The sequence below is a fragment of the Myxine glutinosa genome, chromosome 8 (assembly GCF_964187855.1).
Source record: "Myxine glutinosa chromosome 8, kmMyxGlut1.1, whole genome shotgun sequence".
NCBI lineage: Eukaryota > Metazoa > Chordata > Myxini > Myxiniformes > Myxinidae > Myxine > Myxine glutinosa.
This window is the reverse complement of record NC_136268.1, coordinates 79,824,083-79,849,403: the sequence shown is the minus strand read 5'-3', so window position 1 is coordinate 79,849,403 and position 25,321 is coordinate 79,824,083. Positions and strand designations below refer to the sequence as shown.

Sequence of the window (25,321 nt, the reverse complement as noted above, 5' to 3'; positions counted from 1 at the left end):
CTATCTCCGAGGGCCTTTCACTTACTCACCGCAGGCAGGTTGGGGGTCTTTCCGTCTTCTACAGACTCCTCTCCGGCCTTGCTCCCCCAGCTCTCTCTAGGCTCTGTCCCCCAAATATTCCTACAGGTCACACAAGATCTGCCTGCAACCCTCTTATGGTTAAACTGCCAAAATCAAGACTCTCTGCTCACCTTCACTCCTTCATTCCTCTTTTCTCCCACCTCTGGAACAAACTCCCTCACTCTTCAATCCCACTCCTCCCTCCAGGTCTTTAAAACGGCTGTTCACAACCATCTCTTATCTTCCCCAATCCAAAACCTTGATCTTTTCTACCCCCGCTAATTTCACCCCAAATCCACTTTTTTGAGGTGACTTTTGACTTCTTTCCTGGAAGTCCTTGGTGTCCTTGCGTTTTATACCTATCCTGCCTCCCCCCAGGCCCTCTCCCTCCCACATATCTCCCGATGTCCCTGTTCTCAAATGTTGTGTTTGTGTGCTTCCTCCCCTTCTCTCCCCATCTTGTCGACCGCTCCCCTTTTTATATACTTTGTTTGCTTGTTTGATTTGTTTGTTTGATAAATGTTAGCTCTTTCACATGCCTCGACTCTGTATACAAAAAATTTTTTTTAAAATCACAATCCTTATGTTAGAATTCCATTTTATTTTGGATTTTATTTTGGATCCCCGCTCTCGCAGGGAAAATGGCCTTAAAATGCCTGTTGCGTTGTTGTTTGGATCCAAAATAAAAATTCATTTCTAATTGCCATGTACCAGCCTCACTGAAACGCGCAATATTTACACCAGATTTCCATAAATATATAATATGCTCCTACTTTATTTAATGGCTCCAATTATTCCCACCTTGTGGAGTCTGCCAAACCCCACCACCACCAAGACACACACACACACACACACACACACACACACACACACACACACACACACACACACACACACACACACACACACACACACACACACACACACACACACACACACACACACACAAATCAATACAGTACATGTATGGGATTTGATCTTGCTTTCTCAGAATCACAAGCCATATACATGCCGAACAATTAAGCAAAGTCAGACAATGTCATTGGTATAGCAGGTAAAATACTCGTAGTTTTGGACTCTTATCAATATGGTTATTGTATTGGTCTACACTCTACATCAATCACCTGTGGCTCTGCACCAACATCACCATCTGCATGTTGACCACTCCTCTCCAAATGAGATGGGGGTTTTTCTTGAGGAGCCCAAGCGTTAGGAACAGATCGACTGTCCACTGTAGAAACACACTGGAGTATAATGTACATGCTTGAAGTGGAAAGATAATAATGTGCATTGCAACACAACTCCTATGTCAATAAATACATACAAGAAAGGTGAGCAAAAACAGGATATCTTGCCCCCATTTTTTTTCTATACAAGAAAAGTTCATGGAAGAGAAAGGTGACATTGTAAAAAGAGAATGAACCGACAGTAGGACAGTGTAGCAACAGTTGGACACAAAACAAACAAGAGGGAGAATTGCTTAGCAATACACGTCCCCTACTGGTGATATTTTCAAAGTCCAAAAAAGGCATAACTCCATGAAAAATTGGTGAACGCTCCAAAACTCAAACTTGGTCTGTAAATTAACCTAATACATTGTGGTTTTGAATATCAATCATGATGTTAAATCGCTATTTTAGAAAGCACTGTCTGTGGGGAATTCACTTTATATGGCACACAAATGACATCATAGTATCTGCAGTACAAAGTAATGCAACTTACTATGAACAATGAAAGCGAAAAAGATTGGAAAGTAAATAAATACAACATTAAAGAAAAATAACAAGAGCGAGAATGTCTTTGGAATGCATGTCCCCTACCAGTGACAATGTTTAATTTCTCAAGAATATTTAAAATATCAATGAAATGCCCTATCTGTAACTCATCATAATAAAGCCATACACCAGGTTTCAGTTGAATAAGTTAAAGGGATATGGGGAAAAAGTGCAGAAAACCACAGGTGGGACAAACGGACAGACAGAGGGAGAGCAAACCTAGGGTCCCCTCCAGTTAGGGGACTAATAAATGAATGAATAGAGGAAGCATAGAGGGGTGAGAGAGAGAGAGAAAAAGAGAGGGAGAGAGCAAGGGGAGGAAATGCAGTAAACTACAACAAGAGCATTAGGTTAGGTAGGATAGGGTTATGATTATTATTATATTATGGTCAGACATCAAACTACTGTATTGGGCAAGTCCAAGGTATTTGTTCCTCTGATACTAAATTTTCAAGTTTGATAAAATATGGTGAACTAGGTGTCATTTTGAAGCTAAAAAGTTGAATTTTTCAAATCTTTTTTGAAAATATGAGAATTTTCACCATGTGAAGAATTGTAGGCAAATATATTTGCATATTATGCAAATTATGGTAACATACGGACACTTCAAAAGTATGCACATTTAAGCATATGCCTCATACTGCGCAAGAATATGAACCCATTTACGTGGTGACCTTAATCTTATAGCAAGACTTAAATAATTTGGAAACCTGAAATTCGGAGGTCATTAAATATGCAAATTAGATGCATTCCAAAACAAAGGTGTCCCTCTTGTACATTACTCTTTTAGACACCTTTTTTTGTCCATTTCAATACCCGTAGAGATAAATTACTGAAACTTGGTAAAGTTCTGATTTACTATGGGGCACATCCAACTACAAGCAAATAATCATTTCGAGACTTATCTTATTCCTTCAATTGAGTAATTAAAATTGGTAACGTACGGGACAAATGGTCACGTTCGGGACATAGACGTAGATTTATAGATATAGATATATCTATATCTATAGATATAGATATAGATAGATCTAGATCTATAGATATAGATATAGTAGATCTATAGATATAGATATAGATATATAGATATATATAGATATATCGTCTAGCAAATTATGGTCTCTGGTTGGAGCCGAGAATGAAAGAATGCGTTTCCTCTCACATCCAGCATGCACATTCAATGCTAACTAGAACATACAATGTACAGTAAGAAGTGGATTAGTCCATTATTTTGTGGGTGGGTGTAAACAATGTAGAAACAGAATTCCAATGTGATGCATTAAAAACAACAATATTGTACACAATTTTTAGCTTGATGTCTGTGTTATGTTGCTAAACGTATGCTAACTTTCCATCACAGAAGAGCAGTGTTTATGTTGAGATGTAATATCTTACATACTGGCCTGTGGACCAACCACCTCATAATCCAACATATGATGTACAACCTGGACAGTGGTATACAGCGTATTTTGCATGCTATGGATACTGGTATGATGGGCTGGTACTGGATGTTGTGGCATCACAGGCAAAGCATGATTTTCTTCAACAAGTTGATGTTGGCAAAAATTTATTTCGGGGTGACACAGATGTGAACTAGGTTGATCTCTGCAGCTCGTTTTACAAGTTAAATGAAGCACCAATGCCAATTTCAGCATCAATATCATCCACCCTCATGCTCAGTAAAGATGACTTCGCGAGCATTCATGCCACCTTCAGCGACAAATATGGGCAGCAATACGAACTGGTTAGCCACGTTGTCCCAGAGACTTTCCATGATGGCTGCCATTTTTTTCACATGGTAAAATCACCGAGATATATTCATAATGTAGACTTGTATATGTACAGACTGTACCAAGTATCAATGAAAAACATACTGCTATTTCAATATGTGCAGCAACCTGACAAAAAGGAGTGAATATATAGATTAAAGTGCTTTTTAGCACTTGCATTTTATTTCCTACTACATCTATATATATATATATATATATATATATATATATATATATATATATATATATATATATATATATATATATATATACACACATCTTACACATAAAATAAGGTTTTACTTACACATGTAACTCACACATGAAATTATTCCTTAATGCTGATGACGGGTAATGAATTTGTGGCCAGTCTGAGAATAATTTTCATAATCATTACCTCCGCCACCAAAGGTGGTATAGAGGTTATGTTTTACCCCTGGTTGTCTGTCTGTCTGTCCATTTGTGAACATGATATCTCAAAAAGTTGTGGACAGATTCGGACGAAATTTAGCAGAGAGGTAGCATGTGTGAGAGGGACGAAATGATTAGATTTTGGTGAAGATCCGGATTCGGATCCGGCTCCTAGAATTTTTTTAAAGTGATTCTTCATCATTGGGAGATAGGGCCAAAAACGATACATAGCAAGATATCTCAAAAAGTTGTGGACGGATTTGGACGAAACTTTGTGGACTGGTTGGGTGTCTGACAAGGACAAATATATTCGATTTTGGTGAAGATATGAATATGGATTGAGATATGAGAATCGTTTAATTTTTAAGTGATGTCCTAGCAGTGTCCATGTGTTTTATACCTCTCCCACCCCCCACCCCTCTTCCCATGCCTCCTTCCCACCAAGCCCTCTCCCCACCACAGATCTCCTGATGTCTCTGTTCTCTGCTGTTGTACTTGTATGCTTCCCTCTCTCTCCCCCCATCTTGTCTCCTGCTCCCTTTATTGTATGTTTTGTGTGTCCGTTTTTTTTTTTTTTGTGATTAATGTTAGCTCTTACATGAGCCTCGATGTTGTGTCCAGAATTTTTTTTTACAAAAACCAATATAACACAGGAAAATGGTTATCAGTTGTTTCCCTTGCTACATAGAATGTCAGTTCTGGGAAAAAGTATGAAGAATTTCACCTTATAGTCAAATTATTAGCATTACACACAAAAGGCATGGTGGAAAAATGTCCCAGACGTTACTTTTCCCATACGTTACCACGCAAATATTTTTAATTTTCGTATTGTGAAGACATGTAATTTTTTTTTCTCGCAAATTCTGTGGTTAAGCTGTGATGATGTTTAATACCATTTCATTAGTGATAATGTTCATGGAGTTAAATTTTCAGAAACTTTGCGAAACAAAGTCTAAGTTTTAAAATCTGTGTTTTTTCTGGTCCCGTACGTTACCGAGTACATTAATTAGCATAAATTAAAATTGAAGGTGTCATTTTACTTGTTATTTGTGTGAAGTTGAAAGACCCAATGAAGTGTTCCAAACATATGAAAAGAGTCGACTTTTAGTGCATTCTGTTAGTCTGAGGAAGATTTAATGTTCTGATGTCCCGTACGTTACCAGCACGAAATAGCTTGGACTTGCCCCATTTCAAATGAGAAAAGATGACATCAGCATCAATGATGGACGCCGTGACTTTCCTTGTAATTGGAAGCAAGCTTACAGATCTGTAGTTAACAAGACATGCTTTTGCACCCTTGTTGTGGGTAATGGTGTTAGCTCACTTCAAGGTAAACAGGAAGAAGCAAAATGAGAGCAGGCTGAAGAGAGCAGAAAGAGGAAAAGCAAGAGCAGAACAGAATTTGAGAACAAGGGCACTGATGCCATCTGGGCCAGTACCGAAGCAGCACACAGACTACCTTCGAGTGAGAAGACAATAGTGTTCTCTCGACCTTGTATATTGGTGGACCACAATGTTAGGGATGAGGGTAGGGGAGGAGGACATGGCAGAGGTGGAATGAGGTGATGAGGGGCAGTGGGCATGGGGTTAGGTGCCAGGGGAGAGCTGTGGAAGGTTACACAAACGTGAGAGGGTTAACGACAATAAGCCTACACTCACTGTAGACTGGTCTCTCTTCTGCATCACAAGTTCTAAACGAAGACAGACATTGTGACCATGTAGAAAAGAAGGGTTATTTAGAGCAAAAGAAAGTCGTGCTGTAGGATTGCAACAAGAGGACAAGGGTCACCTGAGCCAAACACAGAATGGGAACATGAAAACGTGGGAAGAAGGTGTTAATGTGTGCGCAGTTTGGAGAGAATAAGAAATGGAGATGAAGAGTTTTAAAATGCTATTTAAAAGATACTTAAATATAATCAAGAAGCAACTAGTTCTACAAGTAAGAAACAAGAACAAGATAAGATAGCAATCAGAAGATACTGATTACTCGACAAGTAAGATAGCAATCAGAGATTGCAGACCCTCGCCAGGACCTGTTTTTAGAGGTTTTTAAGGCTTTTGTGTTAAAACAAATATGGCAGCCAAACCACATGACCGATGACATCATAATTCTTTTTTCTCCACCAATTTATCCCTAGATGATGCTCAATAAATTTCATCTTTATCCGATGAAGTTTTGTACTTGTCGAATTATGACTCATTAATGGAGGCACCGGTGACATCATCATTAACATATTCCGCATGGAGAGTTCTTTACAATGAGCCAGGTCTCCATTTTTCTGTGCAGCGCTTTCGGAGATAGAGGTGCAAAGTTTTTCGGGTTTTCCAAGATGGCGCCCATACCACGTGACTATGATGTCATAATTATCATTAAAATATTCTACAGGAGGAGGTGCACGTATGGTGAAAAATTCCTGTCAATCTGACCAATGGTTGCAGAGAAAATCATGTTTATTTTGTGCAGACAGATGGACAGACAGACAAATGGACTCAAATGCAATACCCTCTCCTCTGGCGGGGGTAATAAGTCATGGGGAAGAAAAGGATAAAGAATGAGCAAAGGAGTGAATGAGTGAGAAAGCAAATCGCTGAATGAGTTACGGGGAACCATGTGTTTTTTCTTTTTGAGAAGATTTGACAAGAAAAGGAATAAATATGTTGGAGGAAAAGCATAAGAAGAATAAGCACAGGAAAAACAAGTGTTTTTAATATCTAGCTGCATAACATCTTCAACAATCTATAAGTGTTTGAAAGTCTTTAATACTGGATGACATTGCATTCAAGAAACATTGGACCTCGTCATCCTTTCACTTGCACAGGAGCAGCATGTCACAGTCAATAAAACTTTGGACCACTTGTTGAAGCAGAAATTACACAACAGAGAACATAATAATTTCATTCTTCCATATTGAAAATGCAAAAAAGTGCAGTACTTACCTTCGGCACAGCTAATGAGAATGTCAACCAATAAATATGAACCACCATAGCAATTAACAGGAATGTGTCAATGTGTGCATGATGAAAATAACAAAGTGGAATGAAGCAAATTTTAAACAATAACCGAAAACACATTCTCATTATTACATTACAAACTAGAACGGCACTCAGCAGAGAGCATTCCCCCGCCTGGTAGGCCATATCACTCAATGGTAAAGAATCACTTTTAAAAATTCCACTATCTGGATCCGGATCCGGATCTTCACCAAAATTGAATCAAATCTTCCTTGTCACACACACACAACCTGTCCAACAAGTTTCATCCAAATCCAACCATAACTTTCTGAGATATCCTGTTATGTATCGTTTTTGGCCCAATGGTGAAGAATCACTTATAAAATTAAATAATTCTCATATCCAAAATCCATATTCAGATCTTCACCAAAATCAAATCGAATCATCCTTTTCAGACACCCAACCAGTCCTTCACGTTTCGTCCAAATCCGTGCACAACTTTGAGATATCCTGCTGTGTATCGTTTTTGGCCCTGTCTCCCAATGGTGAATAATCACTTAAAATAATTATAGTAGCCGGATCCAAATCCTGATCTTCACCAAAAGCTAATCATTTCGTCAGTGTCACATACGCTACATCTATGCCAAATTTCGTCCGAATCTGTCCACAACTTTTTGAGATATTTTGTTCACAAACAGACAGACAAGGGTGAAAACATAACCTCCACCCACATTTGGTGGCAGAGGTAATGATTAATAAGATGGAATAAGGACATTTATGAAATGGAGGAAATTTGAAGAACAGCAATTCCTATCTTGCAGGGGTCAGGCAGGGATGGAGAAGTTACTCAGAGTACGAGTACACATGCTTACACTTGTAAAAAGGTACACCACAATCTTTAACGCCCGTATGCCCAAGCAAGTGTATGGGACAGCTGGCTTAACATTGCTCCAAAAAGACTATGTAATATGCACACTGACCGGGGAAGTGACTGTCCTTTTTAGAGTAGAATAGGGTGATGCTGCTTAATGCCTCCTGTACAGACGAGGCCAAGTGGGCGACTTGGACACAAAGGCACACGGAAAGTGCTTCACGCATCTGACAAGACATCTTAATGGGCCATTAGCCAGAAGACTGCAGGCCATGTCGGCAAAGTGAGCTGTGGAACCCTGGAGAGATGCGGAACATTTTATGAGGGGCCGCCCCACAGAGAGGGACGTCCTCAAAGATGGAGGGCCCATAGGCCGCGGATGACCAATTGCAGGGAACAACCTGGTGCTGGGAAGGTGGTATTTGGGGCGTCAAAGCCGTGTCTGTGCATTCTCACAACAGTTGGACTTCTGCTTAGAAGACATCTAAGCTCTCTCTGCTTTGTGGCTTGTTCAAGAAAGGCAGATCAAGAGCCACCTACGCCATCTCTCCACCATCGTGCCATTCTCTCCTCTCTTGCCACAAGCCACACTCAGGACTTTGTTACGGATCCTTCACTTCCGCCTTTGTTGTTATTATATACTGTACTTGTAGGATTTTTAGTTTCAGGTAATATTGTAGTTAAGATTTTTGTGCGAAATGGAAATGACTTTAGTAAAAGGTAAAAATTAATGTTTGTGAAGGAAAGGAAAATGCGGCAAAAAGACCGGAAGAAGAGAGATGGAATGGCAGAGAGAGGAGAAGAGAGCTGTCAGTCACGTTGAGGCTGCGAGCGGACTTGTTTTTATATATTGGTCGCGAATGAGTTGAGGTTGTAGTTGAGGTTGAGGTTGTATAGTTGAGGTGAGGTTGGAGCACATATAGCGAGTTCCTTGCTTTGAGAGCATTGGGGAATGATGGTACTGTGGCGGACACGAAAGCTCACTGGCGTGAGGGCATCATTCCGCGCACGAAGTGGGCGGCGGCCACGCCCGAGGGGTAGGCGTGGCCGCGGGATATACACCGGGCGCGCAGCCCGGAGCGCTCGAGTGCTACAGTTGAGCTCGTATAATAAAGACTCTTAAACTTACTGCGTTGTCCGCTTCCTTCTTGTTATACAAGTAAGCGCGCGTAGCACCGCACTTCATTGGTGACCCTCCGACGTTGGATCAGCCGTCGCTGACCGACCGAATACGCCATCGCAATGGCAAACTAGAACGGGCACTCGGTAGAGCGCATACCTTCGCCGCAGCTACTTTTGTTGCCAAAATAAAAGACTACAAGATCTGTGTAGCAAAGCATTTTGGCATTAGTTTCATACAAATTGGACACAAATTGACCGCGCTATGGTAAAAAGACGATTTTGACCTTTTCATGACCTTGACCTTGACCTTTGACCCGATCGATTCCAAAATCTAATCAAATGGTTCCCGGATAATAACCTATCATCCCACCAAATTTCATGCGAATCGGTTGAATACTTTTTGAGTTATGCGAATAACATACACACACACACACACACAGACATACAAATCAAAACATAACCTTCCGCTTTTGCGAAGGTAATAAATACACAGCGATCAAAACATAACATTCCGCTTTTGCGAAGGTAACAAAGCGGTTACGATCACGCTCCCCGAGTTCTGGGAGACGCAAGCTGAAGTATGGTTCCTGCAGGCGGAAGCCCAGTTCCGACTTCGAGGCATCACGGTGGACGAGACCAGGTACTGCCACGTGGTCGCCTCCCTCGGGCCCGGCACGGCCGCCCGCGTCGTGTCGGTCCTGAGGAACCCACCGGCCGACGGCAGGTACCAGGCGATCAAGCGTCTCCTCCTCGCCACGTTCGGCCTCACGGTGGACGCTCAGGCCGACCGCCTCCTGGACCTCCCCGAGCACGGTGACACGCGACCGTCGGTCCGCATGGACCATATGCTGTCATTGATGGGCGACGAAACCCCGGACGCTCTATTCCGGGCGTTATTTTGACGCACGAGTCCGCCTCGCGTTGACCGGGTTCTGCGACGACGGAACCCCGAGCTCTCGCTGCCGAGGCCGACAGGTTCTTCGCGGCTTTGGACACCCAGGCAAGTTTTGGCGCGGCCGTCGCGGCTCTCGGGGCTGACCCTGATGCTGATGCACCACACCTCGTGGATCTCGAGGCTGATGCGCATTTCGTGTCCGCCGCCACGCCCCGCCCACCGCGGAGAAAACCGCGGCCTCCGCCGCCTTCGCCGCAAACCTGGTGTTTTTTCCACGCCAAGTTCGGCCACGAGGCTCGGCAATGTCACCCACCGTGCTCATTCGGCAGGTTGGGAAACGCCCGGGCCGGCCCTCGGTAGTGGCACTGAGCGCCGGCCGTGCAAACAGCCTACTATTCATCACGGACACCTTATCCGGGAGCGGTTACCTGTGCGACACGAGAGCGTAGGTGAGTCGTTCCCGCCGGTACGTCCGACAAACAGTCCGCGGGCCGGGGCCCCGCGCTGCTTGCTGCCAACGGTACGTCCATTCGCACGTACGGAAAACGCTGCCTTTCTCTGTGGTTCGGAGGGCAGGTTTTCCGGTGGTCGTTCGTCACTGCCGACGTGCCTATGGCACTGCTCGGCACGGACTTCATGTGTGCCAATGGTCTACTGGTGGACGTAAAGCACAGAAGGCTTGTCCAGGCTGAGACGTTCAGCTCGCTCGCATGCGCGCTGCCCGCCTCGTTGAGCAGCTCCCGGAGCGGCTCGCCGAGCGGCTTGCTGAGCGGTTCGGTTCCGGCCAGGTTCATCTGTACGCTTCCGGCAGCGAACGAATTCACCCGCCTCCTCGCGGGTTTCCCGGCCCTCATGCAGCCCACCTTCTCGGCAGGGGCCGTCAAGCACGGGGTAGAACACCACATCCCCACCGCCGGGCCACCGGTCTACGCCCGGGCACGCTGCCTCGAGCCGACGAAGCTCGCGGTAGCTAAAGCGGAGTTCGCTACGCTGGAGCGGCTCGGCATCGTGCGGCGCTCCGAGGGTGCTTGGGCGTCGCCGCTTCACATCGTGCCAAAGCCCGGCGGGGGATGGCGACCGTGCGGGGACTACCGGCGCCTCAACGACGCCACCACCCCCGACCGCTACCCCGTCCCCCACATCCAGGACTTCCCCGCCCGGTTGGCGGGCATGTCCTTCTTTTCGAAGGTGGACCTCATACGCGGCTACCATCAGGTCCTCGTCAGGCCGGAGGACATCCCGAAGACGGCGGTCATCACGCCATTTGGCCTTTTCGAATTTCTTCGGATGCCCTTCGGTTTGAAAAATGCGGCTCAGGCGTTCCAGCGCCTAATGGACAGCGTCTTGCGCGACTTGGATTTCGTCTACGTGTACCTGGACGACATCCTCGTCGCCAGCGCGTCCCGCGAAGAGCACCTACACCACCTCCGCACGCTCTTCGAACGTCTGGGCCAGCATGGCCTCATCGTGAACCCCGCCAAGTGCCGGTTCGGCGTCGCCAACATCGACTTTTTGGGGCACCGCGTCACCAGGCACGGGGCCATCCCCCTACCGGCCAAGGTGGAGGCGGTGAAGGGGTTTCCGTGCCCCCACACGATCAAGGGGCTCCAGGAGTTCCTGGGCATGGTAAGCTTTTACCATCGGTTCCTGCCCCGCATCGCCCAGCTCCTGCGCCCCTTGCACGAGACCCTCCGGGGGAAGCTGGGCAAAGGTGACGTTACCTGGACCGAGCAGATGGACGCGGCGTTCGCGGGCGCATAGCTCGCCTTGGCTAACGCCACCATGCTCGCGCACCCGGCGCCTGATGCACCGATCGCGCTCACCACCGACGCCTCTGACTACGCGGTAGGCGCGGTGCACGAGCAATGGGTGCATGGCGCCTAGCAACCGCTGGCGTTCTTCAGCCGGCAGCTTGGCCCGCCCGAACGCCGCTATAGTACCTTCGACCACAAGTTGCTCGGGCTTCACCTGGCGGTCAGGCACTTCCGCCATCTGCTCGAGGGCCGTGCGTTCACGGCCTTCGTCGACCACAAGCCACTGGTCTTCGCGATGGGCAAGGTCGCCGAGCCGTGGTCGGCCCGGCAGCAGCGTCACCTCTCGGCCGTGTCCGAGTACACGACGGACATCCGGCACGTCGCGGGGAAGGACAACCCGGTGGCGGATTGCCTTTCCCGGTCCGTCGCCCATGCAGTCCACCTTGGCATCGACTATGCCCGGATGGCGGCGGACCAGGCCGCCGACCCCGGCGTCCAGGCCTTGCGGACCGCCGTCACGGGCCTCCGCGTCACTGAGGTGCCGTTCGACGGCGCGGCCCTCTTGTGCGACGTCTCCCTCGGGCGGCCTCGCCCCATCGTGCCCGCGGGCTGGCAGCACCAGGTTTTTGACGCCATCCACGGCCTGTCCCACCCGGGCACGAAGGCCTCCCAGAGGTTGGTCGCCGACAAGTTTGTCGGGCATGGCCTCCGGAAGGCCGTCCGCAGCTGGACCAGGACATGCCTCGCATGCCAAGGTGCACCGGCACACCCAGGCCCCATTGGCCCCGTTTACGGTGCCGGCACGCAGGTTCGACCACGTGCACGTGGACCTGGTGGGACCTCTGCCCCTCTCGCGGGGTTTCACCCATGTCCTGACAATGGTGGACCGCACCACCCGGTGGCCGGAGGCCGTTCCTTTGGTGGCGACGACTGCGGCGGACATCACGCAGGCGTTCATCGCCACCTGGGTCGCCCGGTTCGGCGCCCCCTTGGACATCTCGTCCGACCGCGGCCCCCAGTTCACCTCGGAGCTCTGGGGGGCGGTCGCGCGGGGGCTCGGGGTCCAGCTGCACCGAACCACGGCCTACCACCCCCAGGCCAACGGCCTGTGCGAGCGGTTCCACCGCTCGTTGAAGGCCGCGCTCCGAGCCACCCTCAGCGACTGCGGCTGGGTCGACAGGCTCCCCTGGGTCCTGCTGGGCCTCCGGACGGCGCCCAAGGACGACCTGAGCACATCCGCGGCGGAGTTGGTCTTCGGACAACCGCTGCGGGTGCCGGGCGAGTTCCTCCCCGACCCCACGGCACCATGGTCCGCGGCGCAGGAGCACTCCGCGCTGCAGGAGACAGCCCGGAGGTTAGCCCCGGTGCCGACGGCGCACCACGGGCACCCGCCTACGCACGTCGCCCCGGAGCTTCGCACCGCGGAGTACGTCTTCGTCCGGCACGACGCCCACCGGACATCACTGCGGCCCCCGTACGACGGGCCTTTCCGCGTGCTGGAGACCGGGGTGAAACATTTCACCTTGGACATCGGCGGCACTCCCGACCGCGTCTCGGTGGATCGCCTCAAGCCGGCCCACCTCGACGTGGACCACCCACCGCCGGTGGCTCGGCCCCCGTGTCGGGGCCGCCCCCCTGCGGGCGGACCCCCGGCACCGCCCAGGCCCGACGGCACGCCGCCCCATGGTCCTGCACCCATCCCGGGTGCAACCGGAGGCATCCCTGCTGGCATCCCTGCACCCCGGACGCCGCCAGTCACCAGAGGGCGCTTCGGCCGGGTCATCCGTTTGCCCCGCAAACTGGCCCTCCAGGTGCGTGGGAATTCTGGGGGGGGCGCGTGTGGTGGACACGAAAGCTCACTGGCGTGAGGGCATCATTCCACGCACCAAGTGGGCGGCGGCCACGCCCGATGGGGTAGGCGTGGCCACGGGATATACACCGGGCACGCAGCCCGGAGCGCTCGAGTGCTACAGTTGAGCTCGTATAATAAAGACTCTTAAACTTACTGCGTTGTCCGCTTCCTTCTTTCTTTTTTTTTTTTTTTTTTTTTTTTTTTTTTTTTTTTTTTTTTTTTTTTTTTTTTTTTTTTTTTTTTTTTTTTTTTTTTTTTTTTTTTTTGTATACAATATCGAGGCTCGTGAAAGAGCGAACATTAATCACACAGAAAGACAAACCGACACATAAAACATATAACATAGGGAGCGGTAGACAAGATGGGGAGAGAGGGGGAAGGACACAAACACAACATTTGAGAGCAGGGACCGAGAGACATGGAGACATCGAGAGATCTGAGAGAGGGCGAGGGCTTTGGGGGGAGGGGGGGGGCGTGGGAAGGGGGCAGTGGGAGAGGTATAAAACATATGGACACTGCCAGGACTTCCAGGAAAGAAGTTGGAATTTCAAACAAGGTGGATCTGGGGTGAATTAGCGGGGGTAGAAAAGATCAAGGTTTTGGATGGGGGAAGATAAGAGATGGTGGTGAACAGCTGTTTTAAAGACCTGGAGGGAGGAGTGGGATTGAAGGGAGTGAGGGAGTTTGTTCCAGAGGCGGGAGAAAAGAGGAATGAAAGAGTGAAGGTGAGCGGAGAGCCGAGATTTCGGCAGTTTAACCATCAGAGGGTTGCTGGCAGATCTTGTGCGACCTGTAGGAATATTTGGGGGACAGAGCACAGAGAGAGCTGGGGGTGCAAGGCCGGAGAGGAGTCGGTAGAAGACAGAAAGACCACCTACCTGCCTGCGGTGAGTGAGTGAAAGGCCCTCAGAGATAGCTTCATCGCGGGAGATTCCAATAATTCTGAAAGCTTTGGTTTCAACAGCGTGAAGCCGAGCTAGGTGTGAGGCAGGAGCACCGGCCCATAGGGGAGAACAGTATTCCATTGAGCTGCGGATGAAAGCCTTGTATGTGGTGAGGAGCTCAGGTGTGCCGAGGAAGGACTTCGCACGACGGAGGATGCCCAGTCGGCGACTGGCTTTGGAGGCCAGCTTGGAAATGTGGTTTTCCCAAGAAAGATCATGGCAGATAGTGAGACCCAAAATCTTGAGCGACAGAACTTCTTGGAGAGGATTGTTGAGAAAGTAGATGGGAGGGTTGTCCAGTCGATCTTTTCGGAGAGACATAGTAAGAGTGTGAGATTTGTCAGGATTGAAAGACATGTTCCACTTGTTTGACCAGTCTGTGATTTTGTCCAGGTCTTCAGAGAGTGAGGAGGCAGCAGACTGCCGATCTGAGGGAAGAGGAATGGAGCGGCAGAGAGTGGAGTCATCAGCAAAGAGATAGAGAGGATTTTCGAGAGAGTCAGAGAGATCATTGATGAAGACCAGAAAAAGCACGGGGCCCAGAACACTGCCTTGGGGAACTCCAGCCTGAACAGGAAGAGGAGATGAGAGAAACCCATTCAGGGCCACACGTTGACGACGACTAGAGAGGAAGTCCGCCAGCCATGCGTGGAGATTTCCATGGATACCAAAGGAGGAGAGTTTGGTGAGCAGAGCGGGGTGCCAGACCGTGTCGAAGGCACGTGATATGTCGAGGGAGACAGCTCTAATTTCCTGTTTGGCATTGAGGACCTCCATCCATTGTTGAGACAGCAGAAGCAGCATGTCCAGAGTAGAGTGACCTGGTCTGAAACCAAATTGATGATCAGAGATCAAGCCATTGGAGAAGAGGAAAGATTTCATATCAGAAGCAATGATGGATTCCATGACATGATGATGGATTCTTGTTATACAAGTAAGCGCGCGTAGCACCGCGCTTCAGTACCATCATATATATTGGTCATTTGATGAAAGTGACATTTTCAGTGTACTTTCTTTCATAGTGTTATTATTGTGTAAGCGAGAGTTCTCAATACAATTACTTGTTTTGTTCTACAATTGAATTGGTGTGGTTTTACCAGGGTTTATTAGAAAACGCAAAATAACAAATCTTTCTGCCGTGTTCCCGCTCCAGACTCAGAGGTGCACCATAACCGAGGTTTGTGGAGGTAATACGTAGCAACTGTGTCATGCCAACCTGAATGACCATGGTCGTGTTGGACCAAGACCAGCTCATGCCTGCACAAGTCCTTGCCTGTTAACAATTTGAATCCGGTATTGCACCTTAGTTGGGTATATATTTTTGTACAGTACACAAGATTGTGTGTCATATTCTTTCTTCCCTATTTGCATCTGTCAACTATGTCGACTATTTGCATCCGTTTATTATTTACGAGCATCTTGTCTTCCCCTCCCCATATTGCTTTTATAATAAACGTCTTTTATTACAAGAAACATTTTCCTGCCTGCCTGCACTCGAGCAACTGCCATATTTGGTTTATTTATTGGGAAATCAATTGGGGGATCATAAATGTTAATGAATGCATAAATGGTAATTTTGTCAAAATATCAGTCAAGAATTATCAGAAGTTTGAGACAACAAAATGCTTTATTAATAAAGGTGATGCTTTCGAGCATAAGCTGAGCTGTTTAGAAAATTCAAAACATGTGTTTTTGCTTTAAATTTACACTTGCAACAGGAAAGCAACAAAAGGTTTCATCATACCTTGCAAAAAGTAAGCAGCAAATGCAGTTGCTCCAATGAAAAGCAGAATCATTATCAAGCTTCGCTGCAGTCTGGACAGCTGTTTCCATCTCTGTTGGATACAAAGAAAAAATAAATATATACTGTATAATAAAACCGAAAAACACGGTAGATACATGAAACCGAATAGCACAGTCGGTAAGTGAAACAGAATAACACAGTAGATAGGTGTTCGTTTGTCACCAACCGCAATGTGTAGTGTATAGCACCACTTGGTGGTAGTGGGAAAGAATATCAAAAGTCAGCTGTGGAGATTACTTGCAATGTTGCACTGGACACGTGGCATAGTGCAAGTGCTTTAGTGAGCCACATCCGAGGTAGGGGCGATCACACTCCCGTAGGAAGCAGGTGTTTCATAGGAGTACCATCCAGGGATTCCCTGCCTCATTTATTTACTGGGATATTCTGGGATTCATGCATGTTATTGTTTTTAATCAATCAACAATAGGGTTAATATTTTCATGGCATATAGTGCAAAAAATGACACCACACAAACATCCATCAGGTTTTATTTACAGCATATACAGGTAGCGGACAAAAAAAAATGGAACACCTATGTAAAGTCACCTTATACATACAGCCTGTATGCGCTGTGCCACAAAGTCCACCAGTGTCTGGAATTCTGCAAGAGGGATACTGCATCATTCTTCCATGAGAAAGTCAATCAACCAACACCTGTTTGATGGAGGTGGAAAACGCCATCTCAGGCATCATTTCAAAATATCCCATTAATGATCGATTGGGTTCAGATCTGGTTGATCTGGTTGGATCTGGAGAAGATTGTCATGGGGCCCACAAGGCTAACCCCCACTCTAGCAGGGAAAATGGCCTTAAAATGCCTGTTGTTGGGTTCAGATCTGGTGACTGAGAAGGCCATGACATGTGGATAACAGTATCATGCTCATCAAACCATTTGGCAACCACATGTGCTCCGTGGATGGGGCTTGATTGGGGGTTTTCTCTTGCATTGGGAGTCTTCTTGGGGGTCTTCTCTTGGGGGTCTTCTCTTGCAGCCATGCTTGCCATAATTATAGGCAACTATGCAGCATATTTATACATGACCCTCAGCATGTTGGGATGTTATTTGCTGAATTTACACAATATACTTTATGCAGAAAACAATTCACATATTCCATCAATCCGAAGGGTTGGTAAATTGCTATCCACTAGAAAGACCTGCCCTCTATGGGAGTGGCCAAGGAGGGTGGAGGGGAGGGGAAGGGAGGGATTATTATTATCCTTATTTAAACGTGCAATTAAAAATACCTCTCGCTGTGCAATTCAAAAGACTGTACTGTAAAGGGTGGGGGACTTGTAATACCCTTTCCTACTTGGATCAGCGCTGCACGATACATCGGCCATAATCTATTGGTCTGGGAGCGGAGCGTTAAAATAGAGTCCATAAACCAACATAGGCCAACTACCTCTGCCTACCTAGCTTGCAGGCAAAAATAACATCCCTTTAATATAGTTTAGTTATTCTCTGCAGACTACTGTAATTATAACTGTAATCACTTCAATTACTGGCAAACCTTAATGTTGTACATAAACCACAATAGCATAACCTATAGTAATTCTAAAGTTAACTTAAAGTGCCAGGAAGTACATACGAGTACAACTACTTCTCCAACTGCATAATTTTTAACTCACCTGGACTTCAGTCTGGCAGGCATATGCGATCGAACATTGTCTGTAGGTGAGTGAAAGTCTGTAAACACTCAAAGCGGCTGAAAATTCTGACGATGGGAGCGACAGCGACGAGACCAATGACACTGATTAATGGTGCTATTGATGTTGTACCCATGTGATATCTCAACAGCTCTAGTTTATTCTTCCTTTAAAATGCAAGACGAATCGAAATATCCTAGTCCTTAACTTTAAAAAATTTCAAAATTGTGGTCGTGACAGCAAGCAATCCAATGCCTTGAATTAACTGTAATTTGCTTCCAACATTATCTCACACCGAAATGTTAATTATAATTAATTTTAATATGGGTGCACGGCCTTCCTTCTAATTTTTGAAAATCTTGGATATTTTGTTGCGTCTTGCACTTTAACCTATGTGTTGTATCAGTTACTCTATTATATTGAGTTCGCTCTAGTGATACGAAAATAATAAGTACTGTAATCATTGGTATTTTATCACTTTCTTACATCTCAAAATGTCCATTTTGTACATTTATTTCTCTCACACGGATGAGCAATCGGCCCCTGATCCTGACATTGGCTTTTAGCCTACATGTACATTGTACATGCACAGTAGTTGATGGGGTCAGAATGTTTGCAAGTGTCATTAAACGCATTTTTTCAGAATTTTCCTTTGTCTGCCCGCATGAAATAGGAACGTGACAGGACAGAACACCGAGGTTTGACTACATCTGCCGGTCTATTTTTCGAGGCGTTCGCTAGAAGAAACATACAGATTTACAACCTGCGATATATCCTTCCCATGAGGAAATATCACTTGTGGAAGTTCATTTTCGGATTCAGCATATCAAAATTGATAGGAATCACCAATTTTTATGTATTTCCGAGTCAGTAGCACAATAGACATTTTTGAGCCGTTTCCAGACCAATAGATTACGACCTGACATTTTTAAAATAGAGAATTGGCGTCCCCTGCTCCGTACCCCTAAGACCAGACACAGATAAACACCCTTGTTTTAATTATGTTTTAAAAAATTTAAACATCTCAGTTCCAAAAAAACTCATGGAAACATGAACCAAAGGCAATCATTGAAAACGAAGACGTCAGGCTTACGTACGACCTGATGATTCCACCAAGCATGAATATAGAAAACAAAGCATTGCATTCGGACATTGTACTCAGGAACAAAAAGGAAAAAACATTGATGATTGAGATATCAGTACCCAGCGATTTTGGCCTAAACAACACGGAAATCAAGAAAATGACCAATTACCAGGACCTCAAAAATAAGGTCAAGAGATCTTAGAAGCTGAAGTGTTGAAATTGTACCAGTGATAATTGGAGCAACAGGAATGATAAGAAGAACCTCACCGAGATAATAAAATAAAAAAAATAAAAAACCAGCCACGGGAATATCACCACAAATGAACTTCAACTGGAGGCAATCCGGGATTCGGTGACGATCATGAAAAGAGCCGTTGGAACAAAAACTCTGAAAAAGTTGAACAGCTTGGTCCATGACCCGTGATCCCTTACTGAAGAGGAGGTGGATACTTTGGGTCCTAAGAGGACTCTGTTCCACCTCCTGAAACCTGCAAATGGAACTAACCAACTGTAGCGGTTACCGAAAGCATGACACACCTTTCACCGGCCGATGACGTAACCGGCGGGCGGTTACTTGCCCGGACTTGCCTTGCCCGGGCGGACTCTCGATTTGCATACCACGCCCCGTTGAGAGGCGTGGCTGACTTATTTTCATACCACGTCCCGCCTGAGAGGCGTGGCTTTTGTGTGGTGAACTTTTGATATAAATTGCCGCCCGTGTTAACGGGCTATTCAGTGCTTTTGAGTTATTTCGAGTTGAGCTAGAATAAATAGCTCAGTGAAACTTCGTTCCTGGTGTCGTCCATTTTGTCCGGCTTTATCGTGCGAGCCTAGCTCCACACAACGACACAAACACAGTCACTGAGCTTGGGGGAAGTGTTGCTACTTCCCAGGGCACTCTGGGTACCTCCGACGTCATAACAATGGCGCCGCTTTTCTCAGCGCACTCAGGAGAGAATTTCCTTAAGAATTTCCTCGTTCCCATGGATACCAAACTCTGGGGGATTGTCCAGGCTCTTATCCTTTTAAATGCTGAACATCAAGCAAGGAAGGAAAAAAACATTTTTTAAGTCTTTGGTGTGACTCGGCCGGGTTTTGAACCACCGACCCCGCAGACTTGGAGGGGACGCCCTAACCATTACACCACAGAGTGAAAATTGAGCCATGAAGATTCTTTCGCACCATTGGGAAATGTACAAGTATGGAATATTGAGTTTTTTTAAGCGACAAGGATTACACTATTCTTTGATGGCACATTGACAAATAGCACCTCACAAAGTGTCATTTTCCATGAGCTATATCTCTTGATCATAGTTGTCAGAGCTGCACATTACCCATTCCGTCAATGGAAAACCATTTTGTCCGACGCACATTGTTGCAAAAGTGAGTGCATATTAGACACGATGACATTAACTGTCAGGTCAGTCTTTTGGGACTGCCACTAGCAACATGTAACCCAGTGCTACCTGCCACATGGTCGGGTTATCGGTGACTAAACCGACACCCCTTACTACTCGCTTCGTTAGTGAGAACAGTGACTGTGACACCCTGCCAGGACCAAAAACGACACCTGGCAAATGGCAGATGAACTCCCTGAGGGAGCCAACGGCAATCCAGTCAGAAGATGGTGTCTCCTAAAAAACACCCAATTGGGGTAGAAAAATTGTATTTTCCACTTGGCCTAGTTACCGCCTCCTGCACAGTGGTCCTGTGAAGAGGTTTCCTCGTTTCAAGACGAGGTGAAGGTTTTGTCAATTTTTCCTCTTCTTATTACCTCCGCCTGGTGTTGGCTTAGCGGTTAGGGTGCCGGCTTGGGATCCTAGGATCCTGGGTTCGAATCCCAGTCAATCGTTGAATTAACACCAGGGGGGTTGACTCAGCCTGTCATCCTTCCGAGGTCGGCATATTGAGTACCAGTTTACTGGTAATTCCCTGTGCGGCGACTAACAGGGTTGGCGGCAGGAAGGGCATCCAGCCATAAAACATTGCTTCAAAAAGGGGACCACGGTGCCCGAAAAAGGCCAACCCCTGCCCTGCGGGGAAAAATGGCCTCTAAAGGTGGTTCTTATTACCTCTGCCACCAAAGGTGGATGGAGGTTATGTTTTCACCCTTGTCTGTCTGTGAACAAGATTTCTCAAAAGGACCGTGCATGAATTTCGATGAAATTTGGTGAAGAGGTAGTGTATGTGGCAAGGACCAAACGATTAGATTTTGGTGAAGATCCGTATTCATATCCAGCTAGTAGAATTTTTTTAGTGATTCTTCACCATTGGAAGATATGGCTAAAACCGATACATAGCACGACATCTCAAAACGTTATGGACGGATTTGGGCAAAACTTGGTGGAGAGGTTGTGTGAGTATGTGTGTGTGTGTGTGTGTGTGTGTGTGTGTGTGTGTGTGTGTGTGTGTGTGTGTGTGTGTCATGGACTAATCAATTCGATTTTGGTGAAGATCTGAATATGGATTCGGATACGATATTTATTTAATTTTTTTAAAGTGATTCTTCACCATTAAGAGATCGGGTGAAAAGCGATATACAACATAATATTTTTAAAAGTTATGGATGAGTTATGACTAAACTTGGTGGACGAGTTGTTTAAGTGACAAGAACAAGCCGATTAGATTTTGGTTCAGGTCCGAATCCAGATCCGGCCTATCAGTGGGATACAAAATAAACTGTTCAGCCTAGCGGAGGTATGCGCTCTACGGAGTGCCGTTCTAGTTTTTCTCTGTAGCCCTCAGCCTTGTTTAGGTCAAATTTTAATTAAATATATACGATACGTTAGGAAAGCTTCTTTTTTCATTATATTAGGAAAGTTCATTAGAACACTCTATGGTTTGACCTGCACAACGTCCAAGTACAATAATTATTAAAGCTTTTATATTGTTAAGTCAGTGGGGTAAAGGAATATCTAGTCAGGTAGATCTGTATAGGTAGGTATTCGACTGTCGTGATAGAACTTATTACAGGGTGGATTCCCTATGTGTAGTCCGGTTTGGCGGGATAAGCTGTATTGATGTCCCCACTACGGGGGAGCAGGGCATGCTAAATAGTCCAGGGATTATGGATAAGATTCCTTTGTTCGTCATCCCCCCTGTCACCAAACCTTTGTCCCTTATGGCAACGCATTCCTATAAACACTAAGATAGGTCCTTTAGTGCACACATTAAATAATTCCCCTCCCTTACCACAAGGACTTTGGAAGAAGACAGGCAGGAAGCCAGATCGGGGCACTGCCGGATGGCCGCCGCCAGCTACACCTCCGGCAGGCCTAGCAACATCGAGTGACACGAGCTATAACCACGCTACAGGGAACATGTGATTGGTTGGCGCGGTAGGCACGAACCTCCAGCCAGTCAGGGCGAGCAATACCGGTGCGGGAAGGACTCGGCCAATGAGAGGGTGCCAGCAAAACAGAACAATGGAGGAGAGTCGAGGAAGGTTATATTAGGGCTCGCCGGACGACATTTTTCTCTCTTGCGCTGCACGTCACTCTCTGACTCGTCTGGGCTCTGTCTCTCTCTTTCCTCGCTGGTCGCTTGTCTATGCGCTTCCCCTTCTTGGTCTTGGGAGGTCCCTGGTGGTCGTTGGTTCGCCATCTTTGTGGTGCTTGGAACGGTGCTCGGTGCTTTTGGTGCTGTGAGCGGGCGGGACCTCGTGTGCGATCGATTTGGAGCTTGGAGCGAGGCGTGCCGCTGAACAGACGAGGTCGGGGCAAGCGGGTCGTTCGAGGCCTGGTGGCGCACGAGCGGGGCCAAACGGAGCCGCGTTTGGACGGTGGACACGACAAGACGACGGACAGGTAAGACGCCCCACCTTTCACACATTTCATACACGCCATACGCTTTATTTTCCTTTCATTCATTCCTGTGTCCTGTTGTTGAGTCTGGTCTGTGGGATCCCAATTTAGGATTATCATTTATTTACCGTCGCGTTTCTCGTTATCGGTTCCGTGAATAAATCTCTATTTTTGTACATTCTAATTCGGTGTTCGAGTACGTTAATTCCCAACACGACCGGAGCTGCAGTCGATGCGCTCCAGGTAAGCGCCTTTCCCGCTTCTTCCTCTTCCCTTCCTCTTCCCACGAGTCAAAGCAAAATCCGTGTTTGGTCGTCGCCTCCAGAATATCCGTTTGGTCCATCCGCGGTCCCTGGTGTTAACCGGAGCGATTCGCACGAGAATATAAACTGAGGAAAATGGCAACCAAGCAACTTGGCTAAATGGACCGATCACTTATTGACATCCCGAAGAGTTTACCACAGAGGATTCTGGGACTCCCTCATGACATTTTTATGTGTTACAAACCAATCCAAGGAGGGTACGTGTGAGCTTGCCTCACATGAAATACCGGTGTTGTGTGCTCAGCTCGTATGACAAATCACATCTGTAAACCTTGATGACAGATCAAACCCCTACTATTTACCCAGGTTTGTTGGGAATAAAGGGGTTACTGGATGGCCAGGAGGTACGCACACTTGCCTCTAAACTGTCTAGCCTGGGTTTGAATCCCGGCGCAGCTATAAACTGTCATCCCGGTGTTTCATAAGCAGGGCAATTCATCAATGTGTATGCAACCCCTCGGACAGACGTTAAAAGGGCACCTCGTCTGCCAGCATTTATTGGTGGCTGTTAAAGGCCCACGTTGTCCATGAAAAGGAGGTGAGCTATTGCCGGCACCCTGAATAAATTACAAATTCCTGCCCTAACCATAGGGTATTGCATCAGCCACACCCTCAACCAATGATGCTACCCCACTGAATACAAAGAAGGTGAGGGGGGCGGGAGGGGAGTAAGCATGTCGTCATGGCTGTAGTTTTAGGGTTTATTAAGGGGACTCTGACATTTTGGATAATATTCCACAATCATACTTTTATGTCGGTGGGGTAGAGTGATTATATAGAGTCAGGTAGATCTGTATAGGTAGTGTGCTCCGATTATCGTGATAGGGAACCCCACATGTAATAAGTTTGTTTAGGCGGTTTGTTCACGTAAGTGTATCTTTGTGTTCATACAAGGATGATCCTCGTGTTTGTTATCATAGAGATTATGCTAATTCCCCTGCTCGTAAAACCTTGTAATCATCCCATTGTCCCTTATGGCACTGCACATCGACACTAGTCAGGCCCATTAGTCCACTAATTAAATCCCCCTACCCCCCACCCACACACACAATAAAACCCACCGGAAGCCAGTTCGGAGCATTGCCGATGGAACCGCAACCAGTTAAATCACCACAAAGCACAAGCAGGCCGAGAGCCACGCCCAGAAGGATCCCATTGGGCGGGAGTTGACCAATAGGAAGACACGAGGCAGGACGAAGCCCGCCGATTGGTAGAGGGAGGAGCGAGGAGAAGAGACGCGCTGATTGGCCACGGACCGATGGCATGAGGGAGAAGCAACACGGCCATTGGTGGAGAGCTAAGCCTTTGGTGTTGACCGGCAGGGATTGGAGGAGAGGCACCGAGGACGTCAGGACCCGACGTAAAAACCACATCTGACTGGCATTTTCTCGCTCTTGCTCCATGGTCGTTCTTGCGCTCTGGTCTTTTTCTGCTGTTCTCCTGATCATCTTGTGCCTGATCGCGTCCTGGGTGGCGTTGGACGGCTGTGCGCTGACGATTCCCCTCCCTTGCGTTCACGTACGGGACCTCGCGGGCGATCATGCGTGGAGGCTTGCCGCTGCAGTGTACGCTGGCCTAGCAGCGCGGAGCGAGAGGTTCGCGCCAATGACCGGGCGGTTCCCGCCATGACCGGAGCCGCATCAGGACTGCGTGCTCGGGGTTGGATGATCCCTGACGAGACCACGAGCGAGTCAGAGCTAGGTTACACACACAGTTATTTTCATTTATAAATGTGTCTGTGTTATACGTCTGGTGCAGGAGCGCTCCATTTTGGACATTTATTACCATCGCACTTTTCTTGTCCTGGCATCCATTGTAAATAAATCCTTACATTATTATTTGTACATTTTAAACCCGTTCCCGCTTGAGTTATTTTTGCAGGCTGTTGGGACCGAGCGGCAGGATCGCACAGGTAATCTCTTCAGCTTCCTCTTCTTCTCTTTTCTCCCCCGCGCATATATATAGTAAAGTCCGCTATTTGAACTGAACGCCCGGAGTTAAAGCTTGCTCGGCTAATCTGTTTCCTGGTAAAGATTTTAATCGCCAGGAACGCGACAATACTTTAATAAGATGTATGACAGCAAGAAAAGAACATATTGGGGATTAATGTAAATAAAAAGACTAACCTACAAAATATGAAACTATACAACTTATTCATTTTTCTTTTGTACTTTCTGATGATTTATTGCATCGACACGTCCACAATCACCACGTATGACAACAATTAATTCAATTCCCCCTGCTGCAAGTGCAAGTCA

At 46.9% G+C, this 25,321-nt stretch overlaps 1 protein-coding gene across 3 annotated transcripts in view; it reads right to left on the bottom strand.

The window, feature by feature from the left end:
* MAN1B1 (mannosidase alpha class 1B member 1) overlaps positions 1-25,321 on the bottom strand; it is a 144,034-nt gene that overhangs the window by 114,137 nt on the left and 4,576 nt on the right. For 2 of the 3 annotated variants that reach the window (XM_068124690.2, XM_068124691.2), the window contains 2 exons: positions 16,147-16,237; positions 1,185-1,291 (listed from right to left, as the gene is read on the bottom strand). In XM_068124690.2, coding sequence (XP_067980791.2) covers positions 1,185-1,291; positions 16,147-16,237 — 198 coding nt within the window. The remainder of the gene's footprint in view (positions 1-1,184; positions 1,292-16,146; positions 16,238-25,321) is intronic. The other variant, XM_078783432.1, reaches the window with a different exon arrangement.